At 36.6% G+C, this 16360-nt stretch overlaps 1 protein-coding gene across 4 annotated transcripts in view; it reads right to left on the bottom strand.

The window, feature by feature from the left end:
- Positions 1 to 416: 416 nt before the first annotated feature.
- The window catches only part of LOC136872433 (uncharacterized), a 383991-nt gene continuing 368047 nt past the window's right edge, over positions 417 to 16360 (bottom strand). For all 4 annotated transcript variants that reach the window (XM_067146250.2, XM_067146249.2, XM_067146251.2 and 1 more), the window contains one exon: positions 417 to 663. In XM_067146250.2, coding sequence (XP_067002351.2) covers positions 654 to 663 — 10 coding nt within the window. In that variant the 3' untranslated portion in view covers positions 417 to 653. The remainder of the gene's footprint in view (positions 664 to 16360) is intronic.

Raw genomic sequence — 16360 nt, 5'->3', positions numbered from 1 at the left:
TCACAAAAAAACGGGACATTATGCATACCACATAATTTTTGCCGGGACAATGGGACACTAGAAAAATAAGGGACTATTCCGTAAAATAAGGGACATCTGGTCACCCTAGAATAGGAGTAATGTCCACACATACAATGTATAATTTGCTCCAAAAACATATAATGTTTTGCCCTAGACAGTACTGTGGTAAATAATCATAATTCCAGATAAAATGGGAGATGCGGTGGGGGGGTTGCGTGCGGCACATCCTCTCTTCCCCAGTTTATAACTATACTAACTAATTTTGGTATATTAGTTCATTTTCTTTCTTAGCCATTCAATACAGATACCTGTGTTTATCAAATTTCCTTTCTATGGTACAAGAAAGGACATGAAACAACAACGATCACAGAGAATTAAAAAGCAAGTTAGGGAAAAGCTCTTTATTCATACATAAGACTATTCTATGAAATTACAGGATCTATCAGTTCAATAAAAATACAACAAGTTTTTATCATAATTTAATAAAATCTATTTCATCAAAATATATACAAGTTTAAAACAATATTAAAGAAATGAACATTGAATTATCTTTTATCAATCTCCTTAATGTGAAATTTAATACCATACAAAATTAGTTTCCGAAGTGTAACTGGATGTCCATCACCGATGTCTTACACAAATCTGTAGAGAAAAGCAGATAAAATAAACTTAAAAAATGAATGAATGTAGAAGGCAAGAACTAAAGTAAAATGAATTTCAACTCTAAAGTAAAAAAATTAAAGCTAATGAAAACTACACCAAGCTAAAAAAAGAAAAATTTGAATGTCAAATGCATTCAAGCTTATTATTAGCTAGTATGGACTACTACTATTCTTTAAAAAGAACATTAAGAGCAATTAATTAAATTTTTGACTTCATCCCCAGTAGCTGCAGCTCTTTTCAGGCTTGTCCCCAGTCGAGGGGTGTTGCATGTACCATTTTAAACACATACCAGTCCTATTGCCATTCTTAAATCTCTGGCAGTACCAGGACTCAAACCTAGGCCTCCAGAGATGGAGCTAACAGAGCTAACCATTATGCTGCAGAGGTAATGATTCACATAAAGTATTAATTTCTGATTCTCTCAAAGGATTATGAGTGATAGAAAGAGACAAATCATGTAATATCTGTATAATACAAGAACAAAATTCTATCGGTGTGTTGGAGACATTACAATGGAGTCTCATTAACATATTTTTGAAGGGACTAAAAGATAAAAACATTAGACTGAAATTGCTTTTTTTTTTTTTTTTTTTTTTTTTTTTTTTTTTTTTTTTTTTTTTTTTTTCCCCACCACCTTGTATGAGAATGAATCCACATTTGTTAATACAGCCAAGTCATCTTTGCCAACATCTAAGGTTGACATAAATCATTGAAGAGATCGCTTCCATGTCATTTGGCAGTGTAAGCAATGTCCTGGTCCTATTTCATTCTCTATGTCATCATTTTCCTCTTACTGCTACTCAGATGTATGTTGACCCAGAACCACAACATTGTCATAACATTCTGTGTGCTCAGTGAAAGTTACACAGTCTTCCGCCCCCACTACCTGGTGCCAATCATCCGCTTTCACTTCATTTTCACTTGCAGACGTGACATCATTGGCAACAAGATGGCTAAAGCCGGCTTTATTGAAACAGCTTCCACTTCGTTTTCACTTGCAGACATAATGTCATTGGCAAGAAAATGGCTAAAGCTGGCTTCATTGAAACGGCTCCTTACGATGTTTTCTTGAACTGAATCCTAAGTGGATTTTAGGAAATGCATCACACCCAACATATTTATCTTCTGCACTGTGGAATGAAGAAAAGTACACCACCTTTGAACAGGCCTCTTTCTATAGTTTTCTTTACACATCATATGATGCACCGATCGAGAGATTGCAGATGACTTCTCAAATTTGCTGGGAAGAATACAACTTTAACATTACAAAAATATGGTGTGTCGTAGAATGTGCTGCAAACAGGTCAACAAACAAAAGTGCATGTAAAATTACGTCTTGTTTTTATTATTGCCAGCATCACCATTATTACCCTCAATAATCTAGTTACATACAGACTTATGTTTAGTCTATAAGGTAACATATTTTTTTTTTTTTTTTTTTTTTTTTTCCACTGTAGATTAAATATTAAAACCTATCATCTAGGCTTTCAGATTTAAACCAAACCTGCATGGAAATATCTCCACATTTTTAAAACAACATGGGCTCTTTGCTTTTTCTGTTATTACAGGAACCAGTACAATAGGACTGTCAGTCTCTGTTTCCTTAACTTCCCACCATGACACTTCTTGCCCTTAAATGCCAAAGGTTTGTCAAGTAGAAGGTGAAAAGCTTGTCCTGTTTTGTCTGCACTGAAAACATCATTTGGACTGTCATTCTCAAGAAGTCATTGTAGTAAAGTCTCTCTCTCCAATTTTCTATGGTCCCTGGGTTCATGTTTGCAGCCTTATTTCAGATCTCAGATCTCTCAATCCATCCATTGGAAACTTGAAAGTTTAAGAGTCTTACCTGCTGTGAATGAACCGATTGTCTGGACTCAAACCATAGTTCTATCAAGTGGAATATTAGACTCATAAGCTTCTTTCATCCACTTCAGTAACACACTTTCCAGCTTGGGAAACTGACCCGCAAATACTAGTTTTCTTTTGCCACTTACTCCTTCTTTGCAAGAACGTTCAATTTCTTTCTTCTTGCTTAGTGTGGCATTCAGCATCCATGGTTGGAGGAATGTTCAATTCTCATGCAATATCCTCATGCTTCATGAGAGGATTACAATCCATTCCTTGAATAAACATCAGTTTTTCGTAACTGGTTATCTGTGGCACTTTCTCTCTCCAGTACTACATCTTGAACTTAGTAATAGATAATGGGGGAAAATATATCCAGATAAACAGACTTAACTGAGAAGGGAAAACGTGCTAATGAGGGTATGTAAACATGTATTTTATGGCATTAGACTGGGACTGATGTGTTAAGCGGGAAAATAATATATGTTAACAGAGAACGTACTAATGATATTCTACTGCACATGGAACGAAAATGTACCAGCATTATGCCAGATGAGCATGTATTCATCTTATACAGTACCAATACTGATGTACCGTAAAATGGAGTAATACCAATTTGTTTTTTGCTGGTATTTCCCATGCTATTAAAGTTACATTTATGAAAAATGTAAAATTTAAAATGTATAACTCATTACTATTCATTTGATAAATGAAGACTGAAGTGACTGAATGTATCATGATTACATAATTCCGATAGGTGGTTTATTTATCTTGTTTATCGATGTTACACTCATGTATGAGCAATAACCATCACATTTCATGTTTTAAAAATGAATAAATTATAACACTAATTACAAAATGAAAAATAATCACAATTGCAATGGAAGCATGGTTAAATATGATCTGATTTACTGCAGATTTGGACTGAATGCGGTACTGTCTCTGAAACATTAATTGCATGGGTTATAATTGTGAAAGAATGATCACAGGAATAGTGTTTAATGGTTCATCTTGTGTGTGTAAAATTTTATTGAAATAATCTTGACTTGAGCAGAGTTACAACTGATCCACTAGGAGAGCACGGTGAATTTTTTTTCGTGCTACCCTAGGGGGACAGCCAGAATATGACCTAGACTGGGAAATGTCAAGGCTAATGCTGTGTCTGTGTGTGCTTTATCGGAATATTCTTGAAGCAAAGTCTTGAACCAATGAACTGTTACGAGTGACATCTCAGCCGATAGGACATTTTCAACGCGACACACATCTAAGAAAAATGCACATAAGCTGGAAACAACAGATCTTGTTCTACATTCTCCTTGACTTGGAAGAAGCAGAAAGTTAAGTATTACAACATAGCTCCACAGGAAAAGAAAACATGCTCGTGAATTGATGGGAATTCTTTCTGTTAGTTCTCAACTTGTGGGAGATTGATCACACTTCTACGTACTGGTGCATCTTCTTATACATCATTTGAAAATCACTACAGCGATGAAAAGGATTTCAACCCGTAAAACCCACTCTAAAATGAACTTCTAGAATTAAAGCGCCTCCCTGAGCAAAAAGATGGAACTACCGGAAATGTGAGGATGGAGGTAACGTGATCGAAAATGAGTACCAAATTTGTAAATTAATTTCTTTCAAAACCTCAGTAGAATATAATCTTGTTTGTTCTGTAGTGGTATTCTTTCCATTTCAACTATATTGGTTATGGTAGATTTTTGACGTAGTTTTGTGTCATACTGGGTGAGAGTAATGTCTTCGAAACTCAATGATTTTAAGGTCACAGTTGTTAACTCGTAAAAAACATCAGTGGTGGAATAATGAATGTGATGATATGATTGAGAAAAGACACAAAGCGTGGTTATTGCACCAGTCCCAAAAATCTGAGCACATTTTCAAAATTTAGTTAAACAGTGGAGAGATACACCTAAAACCTTAAGAGGAATGAAAAGACAGTATCTTAAAGAAACTCTGAACTCAACTGAAGAAGAATTCAAAATATCACATTCACAGAATTATTACAAAACAAAAAAAAAAAAAAAACTCTCTATGAAGCCCCAACCTTATTATTACAAGATGGAAATGGTTAATTAGCCTACAACAATCACGACAATGCAAAAATCCTGGCTAAATATTTCAAAACGCTCCTAAATTGTGAAGAACCAACAGAATTCCTTCACTTAGATGTCAATACACTGATAACAACCCCAACAGATAATATAAACCCTCTTACAATAAAGAAAGTTTACACAGCAATGAATGACATGAAGAATTTTAAAGCACCTGGAGAAGATCAGACCTTTGTAGAAATTTGGAAATATGCTGGGAGTTGAGCAATAATTGCCCTTCGTCAACAACTAGTCAGCATCTGGATTACAAAATAATTCCCAGAACATTTGACAACAGCCATCATCCATCCACTATATAAAAAAAAGGGACTAAGCAGACTCTAATAACTACCGACGGATTTCACTCCTGGATGTTACTTATAAAATGTTCTCTAGAATTATTCTCAATAGAATTAAATTACAACTTAACAATGAACTAGGAGAATACAAGCAGGTTTCAGGCCATGGAGGAGTTGTCCTGACCAAATTATGAGCCTCAAACTGATAATGGATTACAACAGAAGAATAAATAGAGATATGGTGATAACATTTATCAACTTCAAGAAGACCTGCAAGTGTATTCATAGGAAATCTTTATTAACAATTTTACGATACATGGGATTACATCCTAAATGAATAAATATGATAAAATTAACTCTTAGAGATCAAATCAAAACCAAAGTTCAGAGATGAATTATCAGACCCATTTGAAGTAACTACTGGGTTACGGCAGGGTGATGGTTTATCACCATTACTATTTAATTATGCACTAGAAATGGTAATGCGAGAATGGTTTAGGAACTGCCCTCCAAATATAAAAATAAGAAGGAAAATCTAAACTAATTGCCTTTGGTTTGCAGATGACATGGCGTTACTAGTCAAATATTTAACTGAAGCAAAAACTCAAATATCAGAGCTTCACACCATTGCAAATTGGCCTCAAAATACTGTATCATTTGGGAAAACAGAAATTATGCTCCAAAAACCAAGACCATTAAAAGAAATACATATTAAGGGTACTAAAATTGTAACACAATTAAAATATCTAAGTGAGTTAATAACAAATAATTTAAATGAAAAACCTTCAATTCAGATAAGGACAAACAAGTTATCCAAGGCACAAAAATTAACATGGAAAACTTACAAAAAGATATGCTTATCCATTAATGCAAAAATCAAACATTACAAAACAGTCATAAAGCCAGAAGCCACATATGCCGCAGAAACATTATTCCATCTAAAGGAACAATCCAAAACTGACAGATTACAGAAGATCGAAAGACGAATTGTAAGAACTTGTAACAACAAAAGCTATCAAAAGATGGGTAATGGTGAATAGTACCTAACAATGTTGTATATCAGAAATTAGAAACCATTACTGATACCATGCACAAGAAAAGACTAGGTTACTTTGGCCACATCCTGAGAAAGTCGGATTTGCAATTTCTGAAACAGCTAGTGCAGTATAATCTTGGTTCAAAAAATACTACAATTGGATGCAAATGGATGAAAGAAATTAGAGAGGATTTGAAAGAAATTGGTTTACACCGGATGACACTATTGATACGAAAAAAGTAAACACAACACTTAAAAATATGACTTTCAACTTTACACTCACAAAAAAGAAAATGCCAACTAGAATATTTTCTACACAAGAAAGGGCAAGAATATCAACATGTATGAAGTAGTACTGAGAGGACTGCAAGGCTTGGACAGTTTATACCAAGAAATTGACAAACCAAAGGGTTGATTAAAGTGATCCAATGTGGTCAAAGAAAAAGAAGAATAAGAATTGTCCCATACATTAAATTGTGCACTAAAGACAGTTTCATTTTTGATGTGATCAGTAGAGATTTGCCTGTTTTATTCCTGTACATGGGAACATACACAGGATGGGAGTTTGGAAAAGACATAGTGATGACATTTATTGACATTGAGAAAGCTTATGAGACAGTGTGCCCAGACAGTTGGTATGGGACATATTAAGGAAAAGGAAAAAAACAAGTTAACAGAGTGGAAGTGCAAATGATAAAAGCTATGTACAAAAATTGTGTTAGTAGCATGAAGACTATTATAGGAAAAACAAAATTGTTTAAAGTTGAAACTGGTCTCCGACAAGGAAGTGTACTACCCCCCATACTATTCATCACAGTCATGGATGAAATTCATAAGAACATTAAACAGAGATTGGAAAGACAGGCAACAAAAGCCATGTTGTTTGCAGATGATATAGTGATATGGGGTGAGGATGAAACAGAAGTGCAAAAACAAGTAGATGTATGGAATCAAGAGATACAAAAATTTGGGATGAAAGTAAGCACAGAGAAAAGTAAAACAACAGTGATGACAAGGGGAAGGAAGGAAGGAAGGAAGGAAGGAAGGAAGGAAGGAAGGAAGGAAGGAAGGAAGGAAGGAAGGAAGGAAGGAAGGAAGAGGAAAGATAAAACTGAATGGTAAAATTAAGGAAGTGGTTAAAAGTTTCAAGTACTGTACTTGGGAAGTGTGATCACAGAAGATAACCAAGGAAATTGGGAAAAGAATACAACAAGCAAACAGCTTCTACCAGAGTGTAAGGGGTATTTTGTGGAACCAAGATGTCCAAAGAATTGTAAGAAAGTATTATAATTCAGCCTATTGAGAACCCATACTAACCTATGCAGCTGGATCGTGGACTACAACAAAACAAGAGGAGAATAGAATACAGGCAGCGAAAATGAAATTCCTAAGAGGTATCGATGGTAAGACTAGAAAGGATAGAATTAGGAATGAAGAGATAAGGAAAAGGACAAGAATCTTGAAACTTCCAAGACTGGATAGAAACAACAAAACTAAAGTGGTAGGGACATATGATGAGAATGGAAGAAGAGAGTGTGCCAAAATATGCTTTTTCAGAGAAGTTAACAGGAAAGAGAACACGAGGAAGACCCCGAAAGAGGTGGACAGATTCAGTGTGGGAGTGCATAGAGAAGAGGAAAGGAAAACCAGAAGATAAACTTAAAAAAGGAGAAGTGTGGCGGAGAGACAGGCAGTGATGGAGGTCCCTGATTCACAACCCGACCCGGGAAGCTGGAAACTGGAAATGAAGATGACGATAATGATATGGGAACATAAGCTTTTAAGATATAAATTCGTTTTAGACTCCTTTTAGCAAGAATTTGTTTTAGGGGTTCGTGTCTATCTGGAGTATAACTGCCCATTTAATGCCTTTTGGCAGTCTTTTAAAGGATCTGATCTTTTGGTGTGTTTGACACAATTATTTTCTCATTTTTCAACAACTGTTTACCTCACTAACAATATGGAGAATTCTCGGATGTCTCCAAAAACAGCACTTGGGGAATTTACTTCAGGACAAACAAGGGACAATTAGATCACAAAACCTTCCGCCCTTTCCAACTTCTAAGATGATATTCGAGAACCAATCACTGTCAAACTATGTTGAACACATCCATATTTCCTACCTCCCTCTAATTGCAAAGTGTTGGATGCTTTATCCTGAGATCATGTTGAGATCTACTTTGAAGAGGTGGTGATGATTGTTGCTTAAAGGGGCCTAACATCTAGGTCATCAGCCTGTGTTTGGCAATGCCTAAAGAAAAATCTTCCAAGTCTTGCTGGCTGAAACAAACTTCACTATCTATGGTAGGAGGACAAATCATCTACTACATTAATTAATATGACTGTGTATTCCTTTACATTTAGTGGTTATCAATTAGTACTGTATTGAAAAGGTGGACCAACACATACCTTAAAAAAATGAATTTCTCAAGTTATATGTCAATTCGGATCTGATTATGGAGTTCACTACATGTAATGGATAGGTTATCCCAAATCATAACCTTACTTCCTTGCAATTTCTTGGCATAAGGCAATAGAATTTTCATAAACCATGATTCACGGATATTGTGACTGAACCATTCAATCATGTTCCTATTTTAACCAGCTCCATCAATATCTCCTTCAGTCCAGGTGCTTGCTTTTGTAAACACTGATACTAGTTTTAGATGTGTCTAAAATTCTCTCACCGTGGTTTACACCTCTTTTGACAACCACCTTCACCTGTCCTGCATCATCACAAAAATTTGTTTTATCATAGTTAATTATGTTAGAGGCAGGAACTCCAACCAACGTTTCCTTAAGATTTTCGTAATATTCCGCTATGATCTCCCTTGAAACAGTGGCTCTAGTTCTTTTCGTATTCTCTTTGATATAATTATCATCATCATCATCATCATCATTTCCCATTATCCAGCTGCAGTCGGATAGGGGCAAATATGGTTTCTCTTCACTTTCTTCGGTCTTTCCACCACTCCTCCTCCAACACTGTGTCTCAGCTCAGGTTTTTTTCTCTAATACTGCATTGGATTGTGTCCTTTCATCTCAATCGTGGTTGTCTGTGGCTTTTCCTTCCTTGCATTTGCATTTCTATCACCTTTTCTTGGCATTCTTTCATCACTCATTCGGTTTATGTGCCCAAACCATCTTAGTCGGCTCTTCTTATTCTATCATTCATTTTTTGCATTCCAATTTCTTCCCAGATTTTCTCATTCCTTATTTTGTCTCTTCTACTCTTCTGTATCATACTCCTCAAGAACTTCATTTCGGCTGCCTGTATTAGACTCTCACCCTTCTTTATCATTGTCCAAGTTTCTGCTCCATAAGTTGTTATGGGTACGTAATACATCTTGTACTAGTTTCCTTTGCTTCCCTTGGCACAACTTTGTCCCAAAACATGTTTCTTACACTATGATAGAAACAGCTTCCAGCTTGAATCCTCTTACTAATTTCAGCATCCAGCCGAGCATTCTCCATTTGAACGTCTCCACTACTTCCAGGGGCTTTTTTGCAAGTCTAATCTGACCTTTCCCTTCTTTCTCCCCTCTAGTCATAACAAGAGTTTTACTCCTTTCTACACATATTTTCAATCCACATTCTTTGATCTTCCCATTCACCACATCCAACTGTTCTTGAACATTCATATTGTCTTCTCCCCAAATCATGATCTGCAAATAACAACGTGTTCATTTCTCTTCCTCCACATGCTGCTTTTGCTGTTTTCATCATGTCATCAATTATTATTGTAAACAGGATTGGTGATAGAACACTTCCCTGTCTCAGCCCACCAGTGATTTTGAACCAACTTGAACTGCCAATTTGTGTTTGCACGCAACTACAACATTCCTTGTACAATGCCACAATCATTTTTATTCATCCCTGTCCCTGTCATATGCCTTTCCAATGTCAGTGAATGTCATCACTATATCATTCCCATACTCCCATTGCTTTTCCATTAGTTGTCTCATAATGAAAATGGGCTCTATTGTTGACCTTCCACTTCTGAAATCAAACTGATTTTCCTGTATCTGATTTTCAATCCTCAACCTTAACCTACTTTCTAGTATCCTCTCCATTATCTTAGCAACATGGGATATCAGAGTAATTCTCCTGTAGTTCTTCAATACTTTTTTATTGCCTTTCTTGAAAATTGGGATGATAATTCCTTTTTACCAATCCATTCATCTTAAACATTCCCCATCTCAGTCCTGTGTACCAAGAATATCATTTCCCTTTGAAATTCTTCTTGTATGATTTAATTCTTTTCTTTCTTCTTAATGGGGGTTTTTCAATCTTTCCCACTTTCAATTTTCCTATCACCACTGTATGATCTCCACCAAAGGCTTCTTCAGGCATGGCTGTAACATCTAAAAGGTTCTTACGGTGTTCTTTCTCGATGATTATATAATCAATCATGGTCTTTGTTTGTCTGTCTCCCCAAACATAACTTGTAATCTTTCGAATGTTCTTCTTCCTAAACCAGGTGTTTTCAACAATCATTTGGTTCCTCATGCAAAAATCCACCAACAACTCACCTTCTAGATTTACATTTCTATATCCAAAGGGCCCTACAATAATCTTCCTTTCCTTGTCTTTCCATTCCAACTTATTCATTTAGATCTCCCATCAACAGCACTTCCTTATCTTCTATCTGTCTCTCCACTTCCTCTAAAAAGTCCTCTAGATGTTCATCTATGCAACCCGTTTGTGGGGCATACAACTGAAATAGATCTTTCATGCCATTTTCAAACTGGAGTCTTACCACCATCATCCTATCGCTGGCGCATTTGGTAGATTCCACATATTCTTGGATTTATTTTCTAAGTATGATGGCCACTCCATTTTTATGCTTCAGGTCCTCCGCTGTAATACAGCCTGTATCCTTCTTTCAGAGGAATCTCTCCCGTATCCCTCTTCTTGGTCTCACACAGTCCAAGTATGGCTATAACTTTTTCTTTCATGAAGTCAACCAGTTCTTCTGTCTTTCCAGTCAGTGTTAGGACATTTACTGTCACAGTCTTGATATATACAAGAAATAAATTGACAAGAGGGTTCACTTTTTCGATACAATATATCAAGTAAATAATATTACATCAGTCTTGGGACTAGTTTCAGCCATTTAGTAGCCGCCTTCAGCCATATAAAAATTAATAATAATAATAATAATAATAATAATAATAATAATAATAATAATAATATTAATAATAATAATAATAATAATAATAATAATAATAATAATAAAACAAAATCCCCAAACACCATGTCAAGCTTCTTTTGGGTGACTTCAATGCCCAACTAGGTCGTGAACAGAAGTACAAGAGAGTTATAGGAAATTACCCAGCTCACAAAAGAACCAATCCCAATGGCAAAAGACTGGTGTCCATTTGCGAAAATCACAACCTGCAGGTCATGTCGACCCACTTTCGCCATCTACCCAGAAAGCAAATGACTTGGCGTTCTCCCATCCAAGCTCTCGGAGAGTTCCAAATTGATCATGTTACAATCTCCAGGAGAAACAGCCCTGAGATTATGAATGTCAAGGTAAAGAAAGGCATCAATGTGGCATCAGATCATTATATGTCTCTTATCAAATTCAAACCAATTCCCGCGAACACAAGGAAGACAACCAAACAGATCACACGCTTCGACAATGATAAACTTCGGCAAAGGGTCGAGGAGTTCCAGGAGAAGGCTAGACCAAATGATACTGACTTTAACAACGGCAAAAGTCTCCTTGTTGAGGCCGCCAAAGACGTTGCAGAAATCAAGAGAGGCAAAAAGCATGCCTGCGGTACCTGCGAATCAGTCCTCCAAGAAAGACTCAATGCGTGGAAACAGTACTACTCTACGAAATCAGAAAATGATTGGGAAACCTACAAAACCCAACGTGCCCAAGCAGCTAGGGTGTTCAGAACTGAGAAACGTAATACGAAAAATCTCTCATTGAAAAGATAGAACAAAACTTTAGGAAGAATGAAAGCAGAGAGTACTACAGAGCCTTCAAACGCAAACTCACTGGCTATAAACCACCATCTCTATGCTTTGAGCGAAAGGACGGCACACTGGCGACATCAAATGAAGAAAATTGCAGCATTCTGGCAGATTACTTCAAGAATTTACTTAATTGCTCTAAACCTCAAAGCGCCATTGAGACCAAGGAACCCTTACTCAGGTACCCAGATTCCAGACCACCCGACAGAGATGAAATCAAGCGCCACATTGCCCGTCTCAAAAATAACGAAGCGCCGGGGGAAGACTTAGTAGTAGCAGAATTATGGAAATATGCCCCAGAGGAATCACTTGATATCTTGCAAAAGCAACTAGAAGAAATTTGGAACAAGGAGACCCTACCCGAAGATTGGAAAATAGCTTTGATCCATCCATTACACAAAAAAGGCAGCATGAAGAACATCAACAACTACAGAGGAATATCTTTGCTACCCGTGACTTACAAAATTCTATCACTTGCCATCCTGGAGCGTTTGGAAGCACAAGTCGAACATCAAATAGGTGAATACCAAGCAGGGTTCAGAAAAGGTCGCTCAACAGCTGAACAGATCCAAAATCTCAAAACGATCATCAGATATTGTACACTAAGGTCCAAGCAGTATGTGTCTGTCTTTGTGGACTTTAAGAAAGCGTACGACTCCATTGACCGGGAAGTCCTGCTAAACATCTTAAATGAATTTGGAGTTGATTTAAAACTGCTGGCATTAATTAGAGCTACTCTGACCGATACAAAATCCAAGGTGAAGTTCCACGGATGTCTCTCGCATTCCTTTGACATCAAAACAGGAGTCCGACAAGGTGATGGGCTATCCCCGATACTCTTCAACTGTGTTCTTGAAAAGATCATCAGAACCTGGCAGGTGAGATTACAGGAAACCAACTACAGTCCATTGAGAATAGGAACCAAATCCAAGGGGATCGCAACAGACTGCTTAGCATTTGCCGATGATATTGCTGTTCTCTCAAACGACATAGAAACCGCTAGAGCTCAAGTTGAAATTTTAAAGGAAATTGCCGAACAAACTGGTTTGCAGATATCGTTTGAGAAAACAGAAGTAATGACTAACATCAAAGAGGCTCCACCAAAACTCCCTACAAAATACGGGGACATCACCCGAGTAGACAAATTCAAATACCTGGGTGAGATCATCATGAAAAATGGACTGGACAAAGAAGCACTTCAGGAGCGAGTACGCAAACTGGAAATAGCCTACCAAACATCCCGCACAATCTACAACAAAAAATGCCTTTCCCAAAACACCAAGATATGTCACTATGAAACAGTTCTGAAGCCAGTAGTTCTATATGCAGCCGAAACCCTGTCTCTAAATGCCAACAAAGGACTCCTTGAAGAACTGGAGAAAAGAGAATGCAAAATTGTGAGAGGAATCTTGGGATCAAAGTACAGAAATGGAATCCATCAAAAGAGATCCAACAAGGAAGTCTACAGCAAAATAGAGAAAATTACCGACACGATCAGAAAAAGACGGGCACGATTTTACGGTCATCTGAAAAGAATGTACGGAAGAAAGTTAACTAAAGAAATCTTTCACTTTTTTGATTCAAACCCCAAAACCACAATTCCCTGGTTTAGAAATACCAAAGAAGACCTGCAAATGCTACATATCTCAGCTGAAGACGCCCTTAACAGAGATCTCTTCCGCAAGAAAATATTGACGAACGGGCTAAACCGAGACGAGCAGCCGAAGAGAAGACATGGTGCCCCTTGGACAGTGGAGCGTAAGCAGGCCCACTCGCAAAGAACGAGGGAAATTTGGGCTCTAAAGAAGGCCAAGTTCAGTGTCAAATGCAACAAGACTTAACGTGGTCCTTGATGGCCCCAGCGAATTATATATTATAATAATAATAATAATAATAATAATAATAATAATAATAATAATAATAATAATAATAATGTTATTTGCTTTACGTCCCACTAACTACTTTTTAAGGTCTTCGGAGACGCCGAGGTGCCGGAATTTAGTCCCGCAGGAGTTCTTTTTACGTGCCAGTAAATCTACCGACACGGGGTTGTCGTATTTGAGCACCTTCAAATACCACCGGACTGAGCCAGGATCGAACCTGCCAAGTTGGGGTTAGAAGGCCAGCGCCTTAACCGTCTGAGCCACTCAGCCCGGCCAAATAAAAATTAAACAGATTATGTGATAACTAAAACATATGTATACCAGACAAAGACAATGTTGCAGGAATAATTATAACATTAAAATACGTTATGATCTTCTTGTCATAATATGATGTCTTTAAGTTGATTTAGGACCTCAGGCAAAAACTTTTTTAAAATTTTAACTGTATCAATATGGATCTATATGATGAAGTTTGTAAACTTTTTTTTTGCAAGAAGTGAGAACAATTTGTGTAACTAATGTGTATATCTCTAGCGTATCTCAAATAGTTCTTAAAAAGGCATTGGCTTCTTCCATTTTTTTTCAATTTCTGAACAATTAATTTTATAATCTACCATGTGATTTTCAAAAATCAAATCAAATCAAAATCTCTTTATTTGCAAATGAGGTGTCTACCTCGGTGGCAAATGGTACACTAAAATACATTATTGTCAGGCACTAAATATTAAATTAACAAGAGAAGAAAATTTTTCCTATAATACAATATTATACAATTTACGCTAACAATGTTTTCTATTAAACACACAGCTCATCCTTAATAAATTTATATTGTTTACAAAATTCTAATTATAATATCTCCTGTACTACTTACAAATATAGTCAACTGATATACAGTATGTGGAATTGCTTCAAATGATACTATAAAACTGGTATAACATTAATATTTACATTGTATTTATTTATTTACTTTTTTTTTTTTTTACCGTTCTGGATCCTATGTAGCATAACGACCTGCTGCGTCTTAACCAGAGCCCCTTTTGCCACCACTTTTCAGAGTTCCTGAAGGGCCTTCACAGCTACCGTAGCGGTCCCAGGGCCCTCGAAGTCCCCACTGTACTTCACCCCTACAGGCAGTCCCCTACTTTGGCTGTCCAAACTCTTTAGACCGGGGGATGGAATTAATTTATTCACACACATTTTTTTTATTTACAATAACCTGCACCGGTCGAATGCCCTCTAACACTTCATTTATTTTCTCTGTTGCTGTTTATTCTCTTCTTGAATATCTGTACAGATTTTGGAAAAGGATCAAACACTACCCCTGGTAAACTGTTCCACTCCTTCACACCCTTCCCAATGAATGAAAATTTACCCCAATCGCTTCTGCTAAAATTCCTTCTAATTTTATATTTGTGGTCAGTCCTGCCGATATAATTATTTTCCAACTGAAGCCTCTCACGGATATCTCCCCATGCTTCTTCCCCTGTATAGGCTCTATATAATCCTGTAAGTCTAGTTTTCTCCCTTCTCTTACTTAAAGTTTCCCACCCAAGTTCCTTTAACATTTCTGATACACTACTCTTTCTCCTGAAATCCCCTGTTACAAATCTTGCTGCTTTCCTCTGCACACTATCTATTTCTTTTATTAGGTATTCTTGGTGAGGATCCCAAACACTGTTTGCATATTCCAATAATGGACGAACCATACTCAAGTAACTTTTTTCTTTTAATTCTTTGTTGCATCCTTTAAGTAGCCTCATTATGACATGTAATGATCTGTATGCTTTCCCAACAATGTCATCAATATGACCCTTCCAGTGCAAATTACTTTCAAATCTCACACCTAAGTATTTGCACTTGCCATCTTTTGGGATAACTACCTCATCCAAAGTATATTCAAATTCAGTTTTAAAGCTCCTGTTTGTAAAAGTTGTAACAGTTGATTTGCCTCCATTAACCTTCATATTATTTTCTTCAACCCATTGTTGGATACTTTCAAGGTCCCTTTGTAATTCTGAACAATCCTCAATGTTGTTTATTTCTCTATAAACAATTATGTCATCTGCATACAATCTTATTTTTGATGTTATATTGTTCCCTAAATCATTTGCGTATATTAAGAAAAGTAACGGACCGATTATACTACCCTGTGCAATTCCCTTCCAAACTTTCTCTTCCTGAGATACATTATTTCCTACTTTGACTTTCTGAACCCTTGAATTTAGAAATGCTTTTATCCAACGTGTAACCCTTACGTCCAATCCTATTCCCTCCAATTTCTTTAATAATATTCCATGTTCCACTCTATCAAAGGCTTTGGAAAGATCTATGGCTATGCAATCTAACTGACCTCCTGAATCCAACTGATCTGATATGTCCTGCTGAAATCCCACCAGTTGTGCCTCACAAGAAAATTTCTTTCTAAATCCATACTGGCTCCTCATGAACCAATTTTTATCATCACATATCCCTCTGATGTACTTCGATATTAAACTCTCCAGAATTTTACAAACTATA

The sequence above is a fragment of the Anabrus simplex genome, chromosome 4 (assembly GCF_040414725.1).
Source record: "Anabrus simplex isolate iqAnaSimp1 chromosome 4, ASM4041472v1, whole genome shotgun sequence".
NCBI classification, from domain to species: Eukaryota; Metazoa; Arthropoda; class Insecta; order Orthoptera; family Tettigoniidae; genus Anabrus; species Anabrus simplex.
The sequence above is the reverse complement of the archived record's forward strand: the minus strand, read 5'-3'. Positions and strand labels throughout refer to the sequence as shown.